We start from the raw sequence: 17,710 nt of genomic DNA, 5'->3' as shown, positions 1-17,710 counted from the left end.
AATGTTGGCATATCATCTGGTGGAATTAAAGTGTTGTATCCTGGCTATGTTTTTCAGATGAAAGTAGGCAGATTTTATTAAGGAGGAAATCTGCTGTTTAAAAGATAGTCCAGCGTCAATCAGCACTCCGAGGTTTCGTACCTTTGCTGAACTAACGAGTTCAGAGTCTCCAAACTCCAGGCCAGTTTGGTGATTGTGGGATATTTTTGATGCCCGGGGTCCCCTCACCAAGAGTAACTCTGTTTTGCCTGGGTTCACTTTGAGACAGCTAGCATTCATCCATTCTATGAGGTCTGTTAAGCAACTGTTTATGCGGCATGCTAGGTCTGTAGTATCTGGAGCAAAGGAGAAGTAGAGTTGTGTGTCATCAGCATAACAATGATACCTTAGGCCATGTCGGTTAATGATGTTCCTCAGTGGTAGTAAGTAAATTGCAAATAGCATGGGAGACAAGATGGATCCTTGTGGAACTCCGCAGGCCAATTCTGTCGGTGCTGATGAGCTTGATCCTGATATTACTCTTTGTGATCTACCAGCGAGGAAAGATTTAAACCAGTTAAGGACTGTGCCTCCTAGACCACAGATGTGCTGCCACCATTCTATTAGCATCCCATGGTCAATGGTGTCAAATGCAGCTGAGAGATCCAGGAGGATTAGGATGGAGTAATCACCTTTGTCTCTTGCCATAATGAGATCATTTAGCACTCAGACTAGCGCTGTTTCCATGCTGTGGCGGCATCTGAAGCCTGACTGGAAAGGATCGAATATGTTCAGGCGTGATAGATAGGATTCCAGTTGAGTTGCCACTACTTTTTCAATTATTTTCCCCAGAAATGGGAGGTTGGATACTGGTCTGTAATTAGTCATGCAGTCTGGGTCTAATAAAGGTTTCTTTAGGAGTAGTTTTACCACAGCTTCTTTTAGAGGATCTGGGAAGTCTCCTGTTTTTAGTGAACACTGCACTATTTTTGTGAGGGCTGGGGCGAGTGTTTCAATGCATCCAGATATGAGCTGAGTTGGAGTAGGGTCTAAGTCACACGTGGTAGGGTGCAACTTTTGTATGGTGTTTTTAACTTCTTTTATATCCACATTTGTAAAAGTGGACCATAAACTGGGGCAATCTGGCATTCCATTGTAGTGGTTCTGGTGTGTAACTGTTTGGCCAGCTGTGATAGCAGTTCGGATTGAGGAAATCTTGTTTCTGAAGAAGTTTGCAAATGCTTCACATTTATCCTGAGAAAAGTTGGTGGGGCTAAGCATGCATGTTGGTTTGCAGAGCCTTTCTACTGTGCAAAACAGTTGCCTGGGTCTATTGTGGGAGAGTGCAAGTTTGCGTGATAAAAATTAAGATTTTTTCTGAGTTATCTTGGATTGATATTTATTTAGATGTTTGGTAATGGCAAACTTAAAATGCAGGCTGATCAAGGTTCTCTCAAATAATAAATCTACCAGATTATTGCAGTGGGAAAAACGTACAACTTGTTTGTAGAGGTTTGATCAGCCTCAAAAACAACCGGGTGGGCATTCAATATAATAAAACATTAGTATATAATAGAATTTTTGAATGTACCGATTTAAATAAATTGTAAAAAAGGAACATTATACAAAAATTCCAGATAATGATACTCAAAAATAAAAACTTTTTTTTCCCCAGTTCCATTCCGGCAGCCTAACAAATTATTCTATTCTCCGATTCTTCTAGTTACAACAAAAAAAGAAAACTTATGGCATTTGGTCTTAGATCTGCTCAAGTTAAAACAATTCATACAACCAAAACAGTTCAATATAGAATCCTTGTTAGAGATACTTTTACAGCTTGTTATTATAGATATACTATTTTCCAATTCATATGGAATGCAATAAGATTTTAATGTTTTGCTTAGAAAATTAGCATCAATAGTTATAGCTCTCATTTTATTTTTTTCCACAGCACCCACAACATTTTCAAATATATTGATTTAAGAATAAAAGCACATGGTCTTGAGATTTTTTTATTATTCAGAGGCCACTCCTTCTGGCTTCATCAAAAGAGTAAATATAAGTTAGCACTTGTTTAAAGTAATACAATGGGCACTGACATTAATCTAAGTTCCTTTTCTTGCCAACAGTAATCATACACACAAATATAAGAGCCATCACTGGAAATGGGATATTATCCTCTTTCCAATAATAGGTCACCAGACCTTCCAGATATCACATGTTAAATATAAAAAAAACAAATAATAATAACATGGTGTGCCCCAAATATTGTGTCAAAACTAACCACATATGAAAGAAGATAGTTTCATAATATAATATGCCATGGCAATGGTGATTATCTGACAGGTCCAATAGACATAACATCTTTTTAACAGAAAGGAGAAAACAAAAGCTATATATTATCCTTAGAAGCACATGTTAATCCTACAGCAAGAAAATGACCCAAAACATAACACCAGGCTCTATCAGAACTAACTTAAAATAAAATAACAAGATGGTAGGCTTCAAATCATGGAATGGCCAGCACAGTTTCCAGACTTAAACCTTATCAAGTTGGTTTGGTATGAACTGAATTGAAGGGTGAAAGCAAAGTAACTTACAAATGCAACACATTTGTGTGAACTTCTGTTACAGTACTGGGAAGAACCTTCCGAACAATAGTTTTCCACTGTGGAAAGAATGCCACAAGTGTGTTTGGCTATTACAGCAGGGGGTGTCAATCAACCCGATCGTATTCGATCGGGCTGATTGCTGTCCACCACCTCAGACGTGGCGGACGAGTTAAGGAGCAGCGGTCTCAGGCGGAACTGAAGCGGAGTGGGTCAGAAGCAGTATCCACTGCTTCATAAATCGACCCCTAAAAATCAATGTAGATAAGTCAGAACATCTATGGCTTCATAGACGTTAAATAAGCGATTTTCAAGATGACACTTTAAGGAGGTCTCCCAATCCTTCACATATTTAGGTATCCAGATTGCTCGGCTAAACACTAAATTGTTATTTATTGCAATCTCTCCTGTTGCTGATAAGAATGGTGTGTGTCGACTACACGCTCCTTACTCAACATTTGTTTGGCAAGATAAAAAAACATAATTTATGCTTACCTGATAAATTTATTTCTCTTGTAGTATATCCAGTCCACGGATCATCCATTACTTATGGGATATTAACTCCTCCCCAACAGGAAGTGCAAGAGGATTCACCCAGCAGAGCTGCTATATAGCTCCTCCCCTAACTGCCATTACCAGTCATTCGACCGAAAACATGCAGAGAAAGGAAAACCATAGGGTGCAGTGGTGACTGTAGTTTAATGGAAAAATTACCTGCCTTAAAGTGACAGGGCGGGCCGTGGACTGGATACACTACAAGAGAAATAAATTTATCAGGTAAGCATAAATTATGTTTTCTCTTGTTAAGTGTATCCAGTCCACGGATCATCCATTACTTATGGGATACCAATACCAAAGCTAAAGTACACGGATGACGGGAGGGACAGGCAGGCTCTTTATACGGAAGGAACCACTGCCTGAAGAACCTTTCTCCCAAAAACAGCCTCAGAAGAAGCAAAAGTGTCAAATTTGTAAAATTTGGAAAAAGTATGAAGAGAAGACCAAGTTGCAGCCTTGCAAATCTGTTCAACAGAAGCCTCATTCTTAAAGGCCCAAGTGGAAGCCACAGCTCTAGTAGAATGTGCTGTAATTCTTTCAGGAGGCTGCTGTCCAGCAGTCTCATAGGCTAACCGTATTATGCTACGAAGCCAAAAGGAGAGAGAGGTAGCCGAAGCTTTTTGACCTCTCCTCTGACCAGAATAAACGACAAACAGGGAAGACGTTTGTCGAAAATCCTTAGTTGCCTGTAGATAAAATTTCAGGGCACGGACTACATCTAGATTGTGTAGCAGACGTTCCTTTTTCGAAGAAGGATTAGGACACAAAGATGGAACCACAATCTCTTGATTGATATTCCTGTTAGGTAGGAACCCAGGTTTAGTACGCAGAACTACCTTGTCTGAATGAAAAATCAGATAAGGAGAATCACAATGTAAGGCAGATAACTCAGAGACTCTTCGAGCCAAGGAAATCGCCATTAAAAACAGAACTTTCCAAGATAACAACTTGATATCAATGGAATGAAGGGGTTCAAACGGAACCCCCTGTAAAACATTAAGAACTAAGTTCAAACTCCATGGTGGAGCAACAGTTTTAAACACAGGCTTGATCCTAGCTAAAGCCTGACAAAAAGCTTGAACGTCCGGAACTTCTGACAGACGTTTGTGTAAAAGAATGGACAGAGCTGAAATCTGTCCCTTTAAGGAACTAGCGGATAAACCCTTTTCTAAACCTTCTTGTAGAAAAGACAATATCCTCGGAATCCTAACCTTACTCCATGAGTAACTCTTGGATTCGCACCAATATAAGTATTTGCGCCATATCTTATGGTAAATCTTTCTGGTAACAGGCTTCCTAGCCTGTATTAAGGTATCAATAACTGACTCAGAAAAACCACGTTTTGATAAAATCAAGCGTTCAATTTCCAAGCAGTCAGCTTCAGAGAAATTAGATTTTGATGTTTGAAGGGACCCTGGATCAGAAGGTCCTGTTTCAGAGGTAGCGACCAAGGTGGACAGGATGACATGTCCACTAGATCTGCATACCAAGTCCTGCGTCGCCATGCAGGTGCTATTAGAATCACTGATGCTCTCTCCTGTTTGATTCTGGCAATCAATCGAGGAAGCATCGGGAAGGGTGGAAACACATAAGCCATCCCGAAGGTCCAAGGTGCTGTCAAAGCATCTATCAGAACCGCTCCCGGATCCCTGGATCTGGACCCGTAACGAGGAAGCTTGGCGTTCTGTCGAGATGCCATGAGATCTATCTCTGGTTTGCCCCAACGTCGAAGTATTTGGGCAAAGACCTCCGGATGAAGTTCCCACTCCCCCGGATGAAAAGTCTGACGACTTAAGAAATCCGCCTCCCAGTTCTCCACTCCCGGGATGTGGATTGCTGACAGGTGGCAAGAGTGAGACTCTGCCCAGCGAATTATCTTTGATACTTCCATCATTGCTAGGGAGCTTCTTGTCCCTCCCTGATGGTTGATGTAAGCTACAGTCGTGATGTTGTCCGACTGAAACCTGATGAACCCCCGAGTTGTTAACTGGGGCCAAGCCAGAAGGGCATTGAGAACTGCTCTCAATTCCAGAATGTTTATTGGTAGGAGACTCTCCTCCTGATTCCATTGTCCCTGAGCCTTCAGAGAATTCCAGACAGCGCCCCAACCTAGTAGGCTGGCGTCTGTTGTTACAATTGTCCAGTCCGGCCTGCTGAATGGCATCACCCTGGACAGATGTGGCCGAGAAAGCCACCATAGAAGAGAATTTCTGGTCTCTTGATCCAGATTCAGAGTAGGGGACAAGTCTGAGTAATCCCCATTCCACTGACTTAGCATGCACAATTGCAGCGGTCTGAGATGTAGGCGTGCAAAGGGTACTATGTCCATTGCTGCTACCATTAAGCCGATCACCTCCATGCATTGAGCTACTGACGGGTGTTGAATGGAATGAAGGACACGGCATGCATTTTGAAGCTTTGTTAACCTGTCTTCTGTCAGGTAAATCTTCATTTCTACAGAATCTATAAGAGTCCCCAAGAAGGGAACTCTTGTGAGTGGAAAGAGAGAACTCTTCTTTTCGTTCACCTTCCATCCATGCGACCTTAGAAATGCCAGTACTAACTCTGTATGAGACTTGGCAGTTTGAAAGCTTGAAGCTTGTATCAGAATGTCGTCTAGGTACGGAGCTACCGCAATTCCTCGCGGTCTTAGTACCGCCAGAAGAGCACCCAGAACCTTTGTGAAGATTCTCGGAGCCGTAGCCAATCCGAATGGAAGAGCTACAAACTGGTAATGCCTGTCTAGAAAGGCAAACCTTAGATACCGGTAATGATCTATGTGAATCGGTATGTGAAGGTAAGCATCCTTTAAATCCACTGTGGTCATGTACTGACCCTTTTGGATCATGGGTAAAATTGTCCGAATAGTTTCCATTTTGAACGATGGAACTCTTAGGAATTTGTTTAGGATCTTTAAATCCAAGATTGGCCTGAAAGTTCCCTCTTTTTTGGGAACCACAAACAGATTTGAGTAAAACCCTTGTCCTTGTTCCGACCGCGGAACCGGATGGATCACTCCCATTAATAAAAGCCTCTTTCTTTATTTGGTTTGTTGACAACCTTGACAGATGAAATCTCCCTCTTGGGGGAGAGAATTTGAAGTCTAGAAGGTATCCCTGAGATATGATCTCTAACGCCCAGGGATCCTGGACATCTCTTGCCCAAGCCTGGGCGAAGAGAGAAAGTCTGCCCCCCACTAGATCCGTTCCCGGATCGGGGGCCCTCGATTCATGCTGTCTTAGGGGCAGCAGCAGGTTTCCTGGCCTGCTTGCCCTTGTTCCAGGACTGGTTAGGTCTCCAGCCTTGTCTGTAGCGAGCAACAGCTCCTTCCTGTTTTGGTGCAGAGGAAGTTGATGCTGCTCCTGCTTTGAAATTACGAAAGGAACGAAAATTAGACTGTCTAGCCTTAGGTTTGGCTCTGTCTTGAGGCAGGGCATGGCCTTTACCTCCTGTAATGTCAGCGATAATTTCTTTCAACCCGGGCCCGAATAAGGTCTGCCCTTTGAAAGGTATATTAAGCAATTTAGATTTAGAAGTAACGTCAGCTGACCAGGATTTTAGCCACAGTGCTCTGCGTGCCTGAATGGCGAATCCGGAATTCTTAGCCGTAAGTTTAGTTAAATGTACTACGGCATCTGAAATAAATGAGTTAGCTAACTTAAGGGCTTTAAGCTTGTGTGTAATCTCATCTAATGGAGCTGATTCAAGTGTCTCTTCCAGAGACTCAAACCAAAATGCTGCTGCAGCCGTGACAGGCGCAATGCATGCAAGAGGTTGCAATATAAAACCTTGTTGAACAAACATTTTCTTAAGGTAACCCTCTAACTTTTTATCCATTGGATCTGAAAAGGCACAGCTATCCTCCACCGGGATAGTGGTACGCTTAGCTAAAGTAGAAACTGCTCCCTCCACCTTAGGGACCGTTTGCCATAAGTCCCGTGTGGTGGCGTCTATTGGAAACATCTTTCTAAATATCGGAGGGGGTGAGAACGGCACACCGGGTCTATCCCACTCCTTAGTAACAATTTCAGTAAGTCTCTTAGGTATAGGAAAAACGTCAGTACTCGCCGGTACCGCAAAATATTTATCCAACCTACACATTTTCTCTGGTATTGCAACTGTGTTACAATCATTCAGAGCCGCTAACACCTCCCCTAGTAATACACGGAGGTTTTTCAGCTTAAATTTAAAATTTGAAATATCTGAATCCAGTTTGTTTGGATCAGAACCGTCACCCGCAGAATGAAGCTCTCCGTCCTCATGTTCTGCAAATTGTGACGCAGTGTCTGACATGGCCCTAATATTATCAGCGCACTCTGTTCTCACCCCAGAGTGATCACGCTTACCTCTTAGTTCTGGTAATTTAGCCAAAACTTCAGTCATAACAGTAGCCATATCCTGTAATGTGATTTGTAATGGCCGCCCAGATGTACTCGGCGCTACAATATCACGCACCTCCCGAGCGGGAGATGCAGGTACTGACACGTGAGGCGAGTTAGTCGGCATAACTCTCCCCTCGTTGTTTGGTGAAATATGTTCAATTTGTACAGATTGACTTTTATTTAAAGTAGCATCAATACAGTTAGTACATAAATTTCTATTGGGCTCCACTTTGGCTTTAGCACATATAGCACAGATATCTTCCTCTGAATCAGACATGTTTAACACACTAGCAAATAAACTAGCAACTTGGAAATACTTTTCAAGTAATTTACTATAATATGAAAACGTACTGTGCCTATAAGAAGCACAGAAAAAGTTATGACAGTTGAAAATTAATAAACTGAAAAGTTATAGCATCAAATCTTTGTAAAAAACACAATTTTAGCAAAGGATTGCTCCCATTAGCAAAGGATAACTAACCCTGATAGCAGAAAAAAAAAAATACAGAAATAAACGTTTTTTTTTTATCACAGTCAACTACAATCTCACAGCTCTGCTGTGAGTGATTACCTCACTCAAAACAAGTTTTGAAGACCCCTGAGTTCTGAACCGGATCATGCAGGGAAGACAATAAACTTCTGACTGAATTTTTTGATGCGTAGCAAAAGCACCTCTCCCCCTCACGCATAACAGTGAGAGAGATCAGTAAACTGTCATAAATTAAATAAAACGACTGCCAAGTGGAAAAAAAATAGTGCCCAAAACATTTTTTCACCCAGTACCTCAGAAAATTAAACGATTTTACATGCCAGCAAAAAACGTTTAACATTAATAAATTGAGTGTTATTAAAAAGCCTGTTGCTAGTCCCTGCAAATTAGGCTAAAGTCTTATGCATACAGTATAATTCCAGTGAAGTGCCATTCCCCAGAATACTGAAGTGTAAAATATACATACATGACAGCCTGATACCAGTTGCTGCTACTGCATTTAAGGCTGAGTTTACATTATATCGGTATGGCATAATTTTCTCATCAATTCCATTGTCAGAAAATAATAAGCTGCTACATACCTCTTTGCAGATTAATCTGCCCGCTGTCCCCTGATCTGAAGTTTACCTCTCCTCAGATGGCCGAGAAACAGCAATATGATCTTAACTACTCCGGCTAAAATCATAGAAAAACTCAGGTAGATTCTTCTTCAAATTCTACCAGAGAAGGAATAACACACTCCGGTGCTATTATAAAATAACAAACTTTTGATTGAAGGTATGAAACTAAGTATAATCACCACAGTCCTCTCACACATCCTATCTATTCGTTGGGTGCAAGAGAATGACTGGTAATGGCAGTTAGGGGAGGAGCTATATAGCAGCTCTGCTGGGTGAATCCTCTTGCACTTCCTGTTGGGGAGGAGTTAATATCCCATAAGTAATGGATGATCCGTGGACTGGATACACTTAACAAGAGAAAAGAGACTAGAGCTATGTAAGTTATTTAATACCACTCTGAAGAAGGGGATTTAAAGTACCCAATGTACAGTTGTAAAACTGGCTAGCCTTAGCATAGATAGCATTAGATTGGGTGACAGGCTCTGAGTATTTCACAGTGAGAGTGAGATGCTTTCAGTTTATTTAGGCATATTTGGTTCAGTGCTGCTGTTAAAGGGACATTAAACACTTTGAGATGGTAAGATAAAATGATATATTGTATATAATAAAACAACTCTGCAATATACTTTCATTATTTATTTTGTCCTCTTTGCCTGTAATTCCATTCTGAAATTGTGAGCTTTTCAGTTCCTGTTAGAAATGGAAGTGCGGAACACTGTTAAATCCAGCACAGCCATTGGCTGCACACTCTAGTGACCTATGTATAACTGTCTCTAATTGGCCACAGCAGAGAAGGTAACACAAGTTACAACATGGCAGCTCCCAGTGTTTTATAGACACTAAAACTTTACACTTATTTTGTCACTTTTTAAACAACTAATGAAACTTTAAAAAATACATCTACATGTTAGTCATGGACTAATCTTTTCTTTGAATGCATCATTCTATCTACCATGTATTTAGTGTTTAATGTCCCTTTAAATCTATAAGTTATAAGTTTTTTAGTCTTCAGTTGTATTTTACATGATGTCTTTGTTCAATTTGCTATTGTGCTTCGAGCATCATATAAAGTGTACTACTTTGATGTAAAAATGTAGATGAAATTTTGTATAACGATTCCATGATTTCTTTTGTATATCCAATTGTTTATTTATCCTATGTTTTAATTTCAAATTACATTGTAGGGACATTACGGTCAAAATCTAAATACACATAGATGAATTACTTCTTTGTATAGAATTATATTTGCAATATACACGAATTGGCAAAAATGCTTGTAGTAAAAGTTATCACTGTATTAGGGCCAGATTACAAGCGTTAATTGCGCTAGAAGTAAGTTTTTGTGCTTGTCGGGTTGCACTCATATTACGAGTTGAAAGTAAACAGTTTTCGCTCTCGCGCTTACCCGACTAACGCAAAAAGCCGAAGTTAGAATATCGTGTGTGCGTTCATGTATTCCCTCATAGAAGTCAATTGAGAAAAAAAAGTGGGGAAAAAACCCACACCCCACTTTTGCTCAAACATGATGGCATATTCTTGTTTGTGCTAACCCAACATGAAAATATGAATATTTCACATTCCTATGTTCTGCACATAGCAGAACATGTTTTATTTATTCATAAATACATATTTCTACATATATCTGATGGTATTTTGGTACAACATGGGCCAGATTAGAAGTGGATCGCTAAATATCACTTTCATGAAAGCGATATTTGTGCTCCACTGTGTAATACCAGTGCTCGCTAATGTGAGCTGGTATTACAAGTTATCAGCATTGCGAACGCGAGCTCGTGTTCCCATTGCTGGAAAAGCATCGCTCTCAGGAAAGAGCTCTTATATAGGCTCCAATGGGAGCCTCATTCTGATGCCGTCAGAGACGGCATCAGAACCTAAGTGCAGCGAAGTACGTAGCGCAGCGATGGCAGCAAATATAAATATATATGTATATGATTATATACAGTACATATATATTTATGTGTTAATATGTGTATATACACATATTAACACATAAATAAATATATATCAAAGCTTATACATATTTGCTGGAGTCACACAATTCCCATAGACCACAATGTAAAGACACTTTTCAGTGCCGTTTTTTTTTCTAACACCTTACCCCAGAGGCAGAATTTTGTTTTACTTTCTGCAATAAGATTTTTTGATGACATTTTTTCTGCAGGTCATTTTGAAATTAAATTATTTTTTAAATTAGACAGCTACTTGGGGCCTATTTAACAAATGTCTTGCGGACCTGATCCGACAGTGCGGATCAGGTCAGCAAGACATTGCTAAATGCAGAGAGCAATACGCTCTCCGCATTTAACATTGAACCAGCAGCTCACAAGAGCTGCTGGTGCAACGCCGCCCCCTGCAGACTTGCGGCTAATCGGCCGCCAGCAGAGGGGTGTCAATCAACCCGATCGTACTCGATCGGGTTGAATTCCGGAGATTCCTGTCCGCTTGCTCAGAGCAGGTGGACAGGTTATGGAGCAGCGGTCTTTGTGACTGCTGCTCCATAACTTGTGTTTTTGGCGAGTCTGAAGACTCGCCAGAAACACGGGCCGTCAAGCTCCGTTCGGAGATTGATAGATAGGCCCCTTAATCACCAGTTCAAATGCAATGTAGTGATTAACCAGAGAAAAAAAGGAATGTTTAAAGTTTTATAATATATTGCAGCGGTCGAAAATTGCATTTCAAATTATTTGCAGAGAAAAAAAAGGAATTTTGTTAAGTTTTTAAAATATCTCTTGAATAAATTTGTTTCCTTTTAACATCACATTTAATGATAAGGTAATACAAAGATGCATTGTTTACAGGAACATCTTATATTCTGGAGTCACATCTTTGCAGAAAAGCTAGGGGGCTGAGTTGAAAAATCGGTGAGAATCAATCAATGCGCTGCTGCTTTGCAGAGCTGCCTCGTATTTGACTGTTCTCTTCCAATAGCGTTTCACTCTGGCAGCACTGTGTTAAGTCAAACTGACCCAGTGCAGCCAGAGCACAGCTCTGTTTGAAGAGAACAGCCTAATGTGGAGTAGCGCTGCAAAGTGAAAGCGCTAACAGTTTCTGAATGTGTCCTGTTCTTTCTGCAGACACGCAGCATTTTCTGTGATGACATCTCAGATAACAGCATGTTCTGCCTAAGGGCACCCCACTCCCGCCAACTTTACCCCCAAAATACTGCCTAGTGCAGTTATTTTATAAAAAAATAAAGATGTTGCTAACTTTATTTTTAATGGCATACACTACACTGTATTTTGTGGGCATTTGGGGCACATTTATAAAATTAACCAGAGATCTGATCACTGTTTAATTTTATATTCGCTAATTGCTACCAGCTGATTAACTATTGTGTGCCCCATTTGCGAGCGCAAGAATTTAGCACTCCACTTGTAATCTAGCCCTATATCTATATCTATATATATATATATATATATATATATATATATATATATATATATATATATATATATATATATATATATGATTATATATAGGCATAGATATATACAGAGAGCCAGAGGCGCTTGTATTATGTTAGCAATTAACAAAGCAAGTGCTGTGTTTAAAATGCTGGTGCACGGTGCATACTTGAATAAACTTTTGAAACAGTTATAGCTTTTATTAGAGGCATTATTACTAATACATGTATATTACAAAAATGCTTCTATTCAAAACTGAAATGTATCCATGTGGATTCCAATTTTGGCTGGAATGTCCCTTTAAGAATCAAACTGCTTAAATTTCAATAAAAACTGGAAAAATGTAGGTGTTCTAAAACTTTTGACCCGTAGTGTATATATTCTTGAAACTCTTAGATAATGTTAGATCATTTAATTAGCGAGTCCTACAAAAACAATCAGTAAGCAAAACTATCCAATAGCGATCTTAAATTATTATTATTAAGTTATTTGTAGAGCGCCAACTGGTTCCGCATCACTAAATATGCAAGGTGACAGTTATTTCAGATAAAGGGATAGAGGGCCCTGCCAAAAGGTTTAGTTGTAAATAATCTGTCAAGAAAGTGATCTACAAAGCAGCTAGGCTCGTAGGCTTACATGCTAAGGGGGTTCAAGGTGATAACTAAAGGAGGAGAGGGACTAAGATAGGAAAATGTTAGTGTATATTATATGCATCCCTAAACAGTAGAGTCTTTGGGGCTTATCTATCAAGCTCCGAATGGAGCTTGATGCCCCGTGTTTCTGGCGAGCCTGCAGGCTCGCCAGAAACAGCAGTTATGAAGCAGCGGTCACAAAGACCCTGTCCGTCTGCTCTGAGCAGGCAGACAGACATCGCCGGAATTCAACCCGATTGAGTGCGATCGGGTTGATTGACACCTCCCTGCTGGCGGCCGATTGGGCGCGAGTCAGCAGGGGGCGGCGTTGCACCAGCAGCTCTTGTGAGCTGCTGGTGCAATGCTGAATACGGAGAGCGTATTGCTCTCCGTATTCAGCGAGGTCTGGCGGACCTGATCCGCACTGTCGGATCAGGTCCGCCAGACTTTGTTAAATAGAGGCCTATAAGGAGCGCTTGAAAGTATGAAAACTATTGGAGAGACGTGTAGAGCAAGGCAGAGAGATCCACAAAATAGTGGCCATTCTGGAGAAGTCTTACATTAATTAATTTCAAACTGGGCCATAAACACTGTTATTTTAAAGGGACACTGAACCCAATTTTTTTCTTTTGTGATTCAGATAGAGCATGACAACTTAAGCAACTTTCTAATTTACTCCTATTATCAAATTTTCTTCATTCTCTTGGTATCTTTATTTGAAATGCAAGAATGTAAGTTTAGATGGCGAACAACCTGGGTTCTCCTTGCTGATTGGTGGATAAATTCATCCACCAATAAAAAAATGCTGTCCATAGTACTGAACCAAAAAAAAACGCTTAGATGCCTTCTTTTTTAAATAAGGATAGCAAGAGAGCGAAGAAAAAATGATAATAGGAGTAAATTAGAAAGTTGCTTAAAACTGCATGCTGTATCTGAATCTCGAAAGAAAAAATTTGGGTTCAGTGTCCCTTTAACAGGTATTGCAGTTCATGGATAGACACTGTATAAAGGTGCCGTCATAAGTTCTTCTGGCCCTGTTTGTCAAATTTCAGGCAACTCAATAAACAATTTCTAAACTCACTTTTTTTTAAAGGGTTCCAATAGTGGCTGTGATAAACGTAAGGTGCTCTACGCTGCATGGAACTTAATTGTTTGCAGGATATTGCAAACATTTATTAAGTCACAAGTCACTACACAAATAATGCATAGGAGATATGTATGTTTAATGTGATGGGTTGGATGGAAGCCATGCACACATCGTTAACACAGAAGCATGAGGAGCAACAATTAGAAGAGAAGAGAGATATGAGGATGAAGCAGAACCTTATCTACCTTCACTGTGTTGGCTTCCCGCACTGCCACTTCCATAGCTGAAGCCCGGCTCTTGATACCCTTGTGGAAAGCAAGCTGGTGGTAGATTATACTGGTAGGGATATCCTTGGCTCATTGGCCACGGAGCAGCTGGATGAGGGAGAGGAGCAAGTGTGTCCTGATCAGATGCACCACTGGACCCGTCATTGAGATTTAGTGCTGCTACATCTAGGAAGCAAAAAGATTCAGATATGAAACTATTTCCGTACAAAGTATATTAAAGGGATATAAAACCCAAAGCATGTCTTTTGTGATTCAGACTGAGCATAACATTTAAATAAAGTTTCCAATTACTTCTATTATCAAATTTGCTTAGTTCCCATGATATTCTGTGTTTGAGATACCTAGAGAGGCATCTGGAGCACTAAATGGCAGGAAATAGTGCTGCAAATGGATAACATTCTTACAAAACTGCTGCCATATTGTGCTCCAGAATTGGGCTGGCTCCTAAGCATTACATCCCTGCTTTTCAACAAAAGATACCAAAAGAACAAAGACAATCTGATAATAGAAGTAAATTAGAAAATTGTTTAAAATGACATGCTCTGATTGAATCACGGACGAAAAAAGTTGTGTTTCATATTCTTTAACAATAGTTATGGTGCGTCACCTAATGAAATCATGTTATTAAACTAAATTATTAGATATGTATGGGAACATCCACAGACAGTAACTATCACATTTGTTTCACAAAGACAAAAGATGTTTGTGAGGCTTAAGAGCTTACAGTTCAATGCCAACTTCTGATATTCATCTTTGCAGTCTAAAGAAGGAATAATGTAATGCTATAAAGTATACAACTGTCTGATTATGATCACATGGCGCAATAACCCAAAGACTTATACTCTCTTATGAAAATAAAACAATGAAGATGCAGGCATGTACAGTATTTGTAAAATATCAATATGGTAATAAAAATAAAAAAAGAGAAAACTTACTGCCACACAGGTCTCCAAATACGTAGTAGCACTGCTCTGAGAAAGTGATTTTATTCACAGTGTGCCTGAGGTAGCCGTGTTTTAACATGCTGCTGGCGTATTTTCTGGCATCCCGACGTTCTTTGAAGCCTTCCACATGTGTGTACAACCAATCAACAACATCGGACCCTGTGGTTTTAAAATGCAATGTATTTTTATTTAATCTAACGTATATATATAATTCTATGGTGAAACCACTAAACCATAACAATTAATTGTCCATTACCTTTAGCAGAGTTTATTAGGAATATATATATATATACACACACAGTACTGTGCAAACGTCTTAGGCCATCATTAGATTTTTTGTTTTAGCAATGGTTTAATGACCTTATATAATTATTTCTCAGGGGTAGATTTATCAAAGTGCGAGCGCACATGATAGTATGATACGATGTAGCGTATCATGTCCGCTGCACATCGATAAATGCCGACAGCATACGCTGTCGGCATTTATCATTGCACCAGCAGTTCTTATGAACTGCTTGTGCAATGCCACCCCCGCAGATTTGCGGCCAATCTATTGATTGGCCGCTAGCAGGGGGTGTCAATAGACCCGATCGTATTCGATCGGGTTGATTTCTGGCCTGTATAACAGTGTAAATTTGCTGTCCCCTCAAAATAACTCAACACATAGCCATTAATGTCTAAACCGTTAGCAACAAAAGTGAGTTCACCCCTAAGTGGAAATGTCCAAATTGGGCCCAAAGTGTCAATATTTTGTGTGGCTACCATTATTTTCCAGCACTGCCTTAACCCTCTGGGCATGGAGTTCACTAGAGCTTCACAGGTTGCCACTGGAGTCCTCTTCCACTCATCCATGACGACATCACGGAGTTGGTGGATGTTAGAGACCTTGCGCTCCCCCACCTTCCGTTTGAGGATGTCCCACAGATGCTCGATAGGGATTAGGTCTGGAGACATGCTTGGCCAGTCCATCACCTTTACCCTCAGCTTCTTTAGCAAGTCAGTGGTTGTCTTGGAGATGTGTTTGGGGTCGTTATCATGTTGGAATACTGCCCTGTGGCCCAGTCTCTGAAGAGAGGGGATCATGCTCTGCTTCAGTATGTCACAGTACATGTTGGCATTCATGGTTCCCTCAATGAACTGTAGCTCCCCAGAGCCAGCAGCACTCATGCAGGCCCAGACCATGACACTCCCACCACCATGCTTGACTATAGGCAAGACACACTTTTCTTTGTACTCCTTACCTGGTTGCCGCCACACACGCTTGACACCATCTGAACTAAATAAGTTTATCTTGGTCTCATCGGACCACAGGACATGGTTTCATTAATTCATGTTCTTAAGTCTGCTTTTCTTCAGAAAACTGTTTGTGGGCTTTCTTGTGCATCATCTTTAGCAGAGGCTTCCTTCTGGGACGACAGCCATGCAGACCAATTTGATGCAGTGTGCGGCGTATGGTCCGAGCGCTGACAGGTTGACCCCTCACCCCTTCAACCTCTGCAGCAGTGCTGGCAGCACTCATACGTCTATTTCCCAAAGGCAGCCTCTGGATATGACGCTGAGCACGTGCACTAAACTTCTTTGGTCGACCATGGCGAGGCCTGTTCTGAGTGGAACCTGTCCCGTGAAACTGCTGTATGGTCTTGCCCACCGTGCTGCAGCTCAGTTTCAGGGTCTTGGCAATCTTCTTATAGCCTAGGCCATCTTTAGAGAGTAACAATTCTTTTTTTCAGATCCTCAGAGAGTTCTTTGCAATAGGTGGCATGTTTAACTTTGAGTGACCAGTATGAGAGAGTGTGAGAGGGAAAATGGCTAATTGGGCCCAATTTTGACATTTCCACTTAGGGGTGTACTCACTTTTGTTGCCAACGGTTTAGACATTAATGGCTGTGTTTTGAGTTATTTTGAGGGTACAGCAAATTTACACTGTTATACACTACTTTACATTGTAGCAAACTGTAATTTCTTCAGTGTTGTCACATGAAAAGATATAATAAAATATTTACAAAAATGTGAGGGTTGTACTCACCTTTGTGAGATACTGTATATATGTATAGATATGTGTGTGTGTATATATGTGTATTTATGTGTTTAGATGTGTATATACAGTATGTATATACAAACATATATACACATACACACACACATATATATATAGAAAGAGAGAGAGAGAGAGAGAGAGAGAGAGAGAGATACATTTTGGATCCCTTTCCACTCAGATACATTTATACATGAAAAATCATTTTTATTTAGTTATGTTTTACTGTGTGTGTTTTTACTGTAAATGTTTTAAATTCCAATGTTCTTCACTTAGAAGGAAATCGTCTTTGTATTTCTAAATAGATATTTCTACATATATATATATATACAAACTCTCACAAAAGTGAGTACACCCCTCACATTTTTGTAAATATTTTATTTTATCTTTTCATGTGACAACACTGAAGAAATGACACTTTGCTACAATGTAAAGTAGTGAGTGTACAGCCTGTATAACAGTGTAAATTTGCTGTCCCCTCAAAATAACTCAATACACAGCCATTAATGTCTAAACCGTTGGCAACAAAAGTGAGTACACCCCAATGGATATGTCAAAATTGGGCCCAATTAGCCATGTTCCCTCCCCAGTGTCATATGACTCGTTAGTGTTACAAGGTCTCAGGTGTGAATCGGTAATAGGTGTGTTAAATTTATTGCTAT

General features: G+C 40.3%; 1 protein-coding gene across 4 annotated transcripts in view; it reads right to left on the bottom strand.

The window, feature by feature from the left end:
• DVL1 (dishevelled segment polarity protein 1) overlaps nt 1–17,710 on the bottom strand; it is a 533,666-nt gene that overhangs the window by 23,223 nt on the left and 492,733 nt on the right. For all 4 annotated transcript variants that reach the window (XM_053690518.1, XM_053690519.1, XM_053690521.1 and 1 more), the window contains 2 exons: nt 15,005–15,172; nt 14,028–14,234 (listed from right to left, as the gene is read on the bottom strand). In XM_053690518.1, the coding sequence (XP_053546493.1) occupies nt 14,028–14,234; nt 15,005–15,172 (375 nt within the window). The remainder of the gene's footprint in view (nt 1–14,027; nt 14,235–15,004; nt 15,173–17,710) is intronic.

The sequence above is a fragment of the Bombina bombina genome, chromosome 8, assembly GCF_027579735.1.
Source record: "Bombina bombina isolate aBomBom1 chromosome 8, aBomBom1.pri, whole genome shotgun sequence".
In the NCBI taxonomy this organism is placed as follows: domain Eukaryota; kingdom Metazoa; phylum Chordata; class Amphibia; order Anura; family Bombinatoridae; genus Bombina; species Bombina bombina.
Note: the sequence above shows the minus strand (reverse complement) of the source record. Positions and strands in the feature narration are given on the sequence as shown.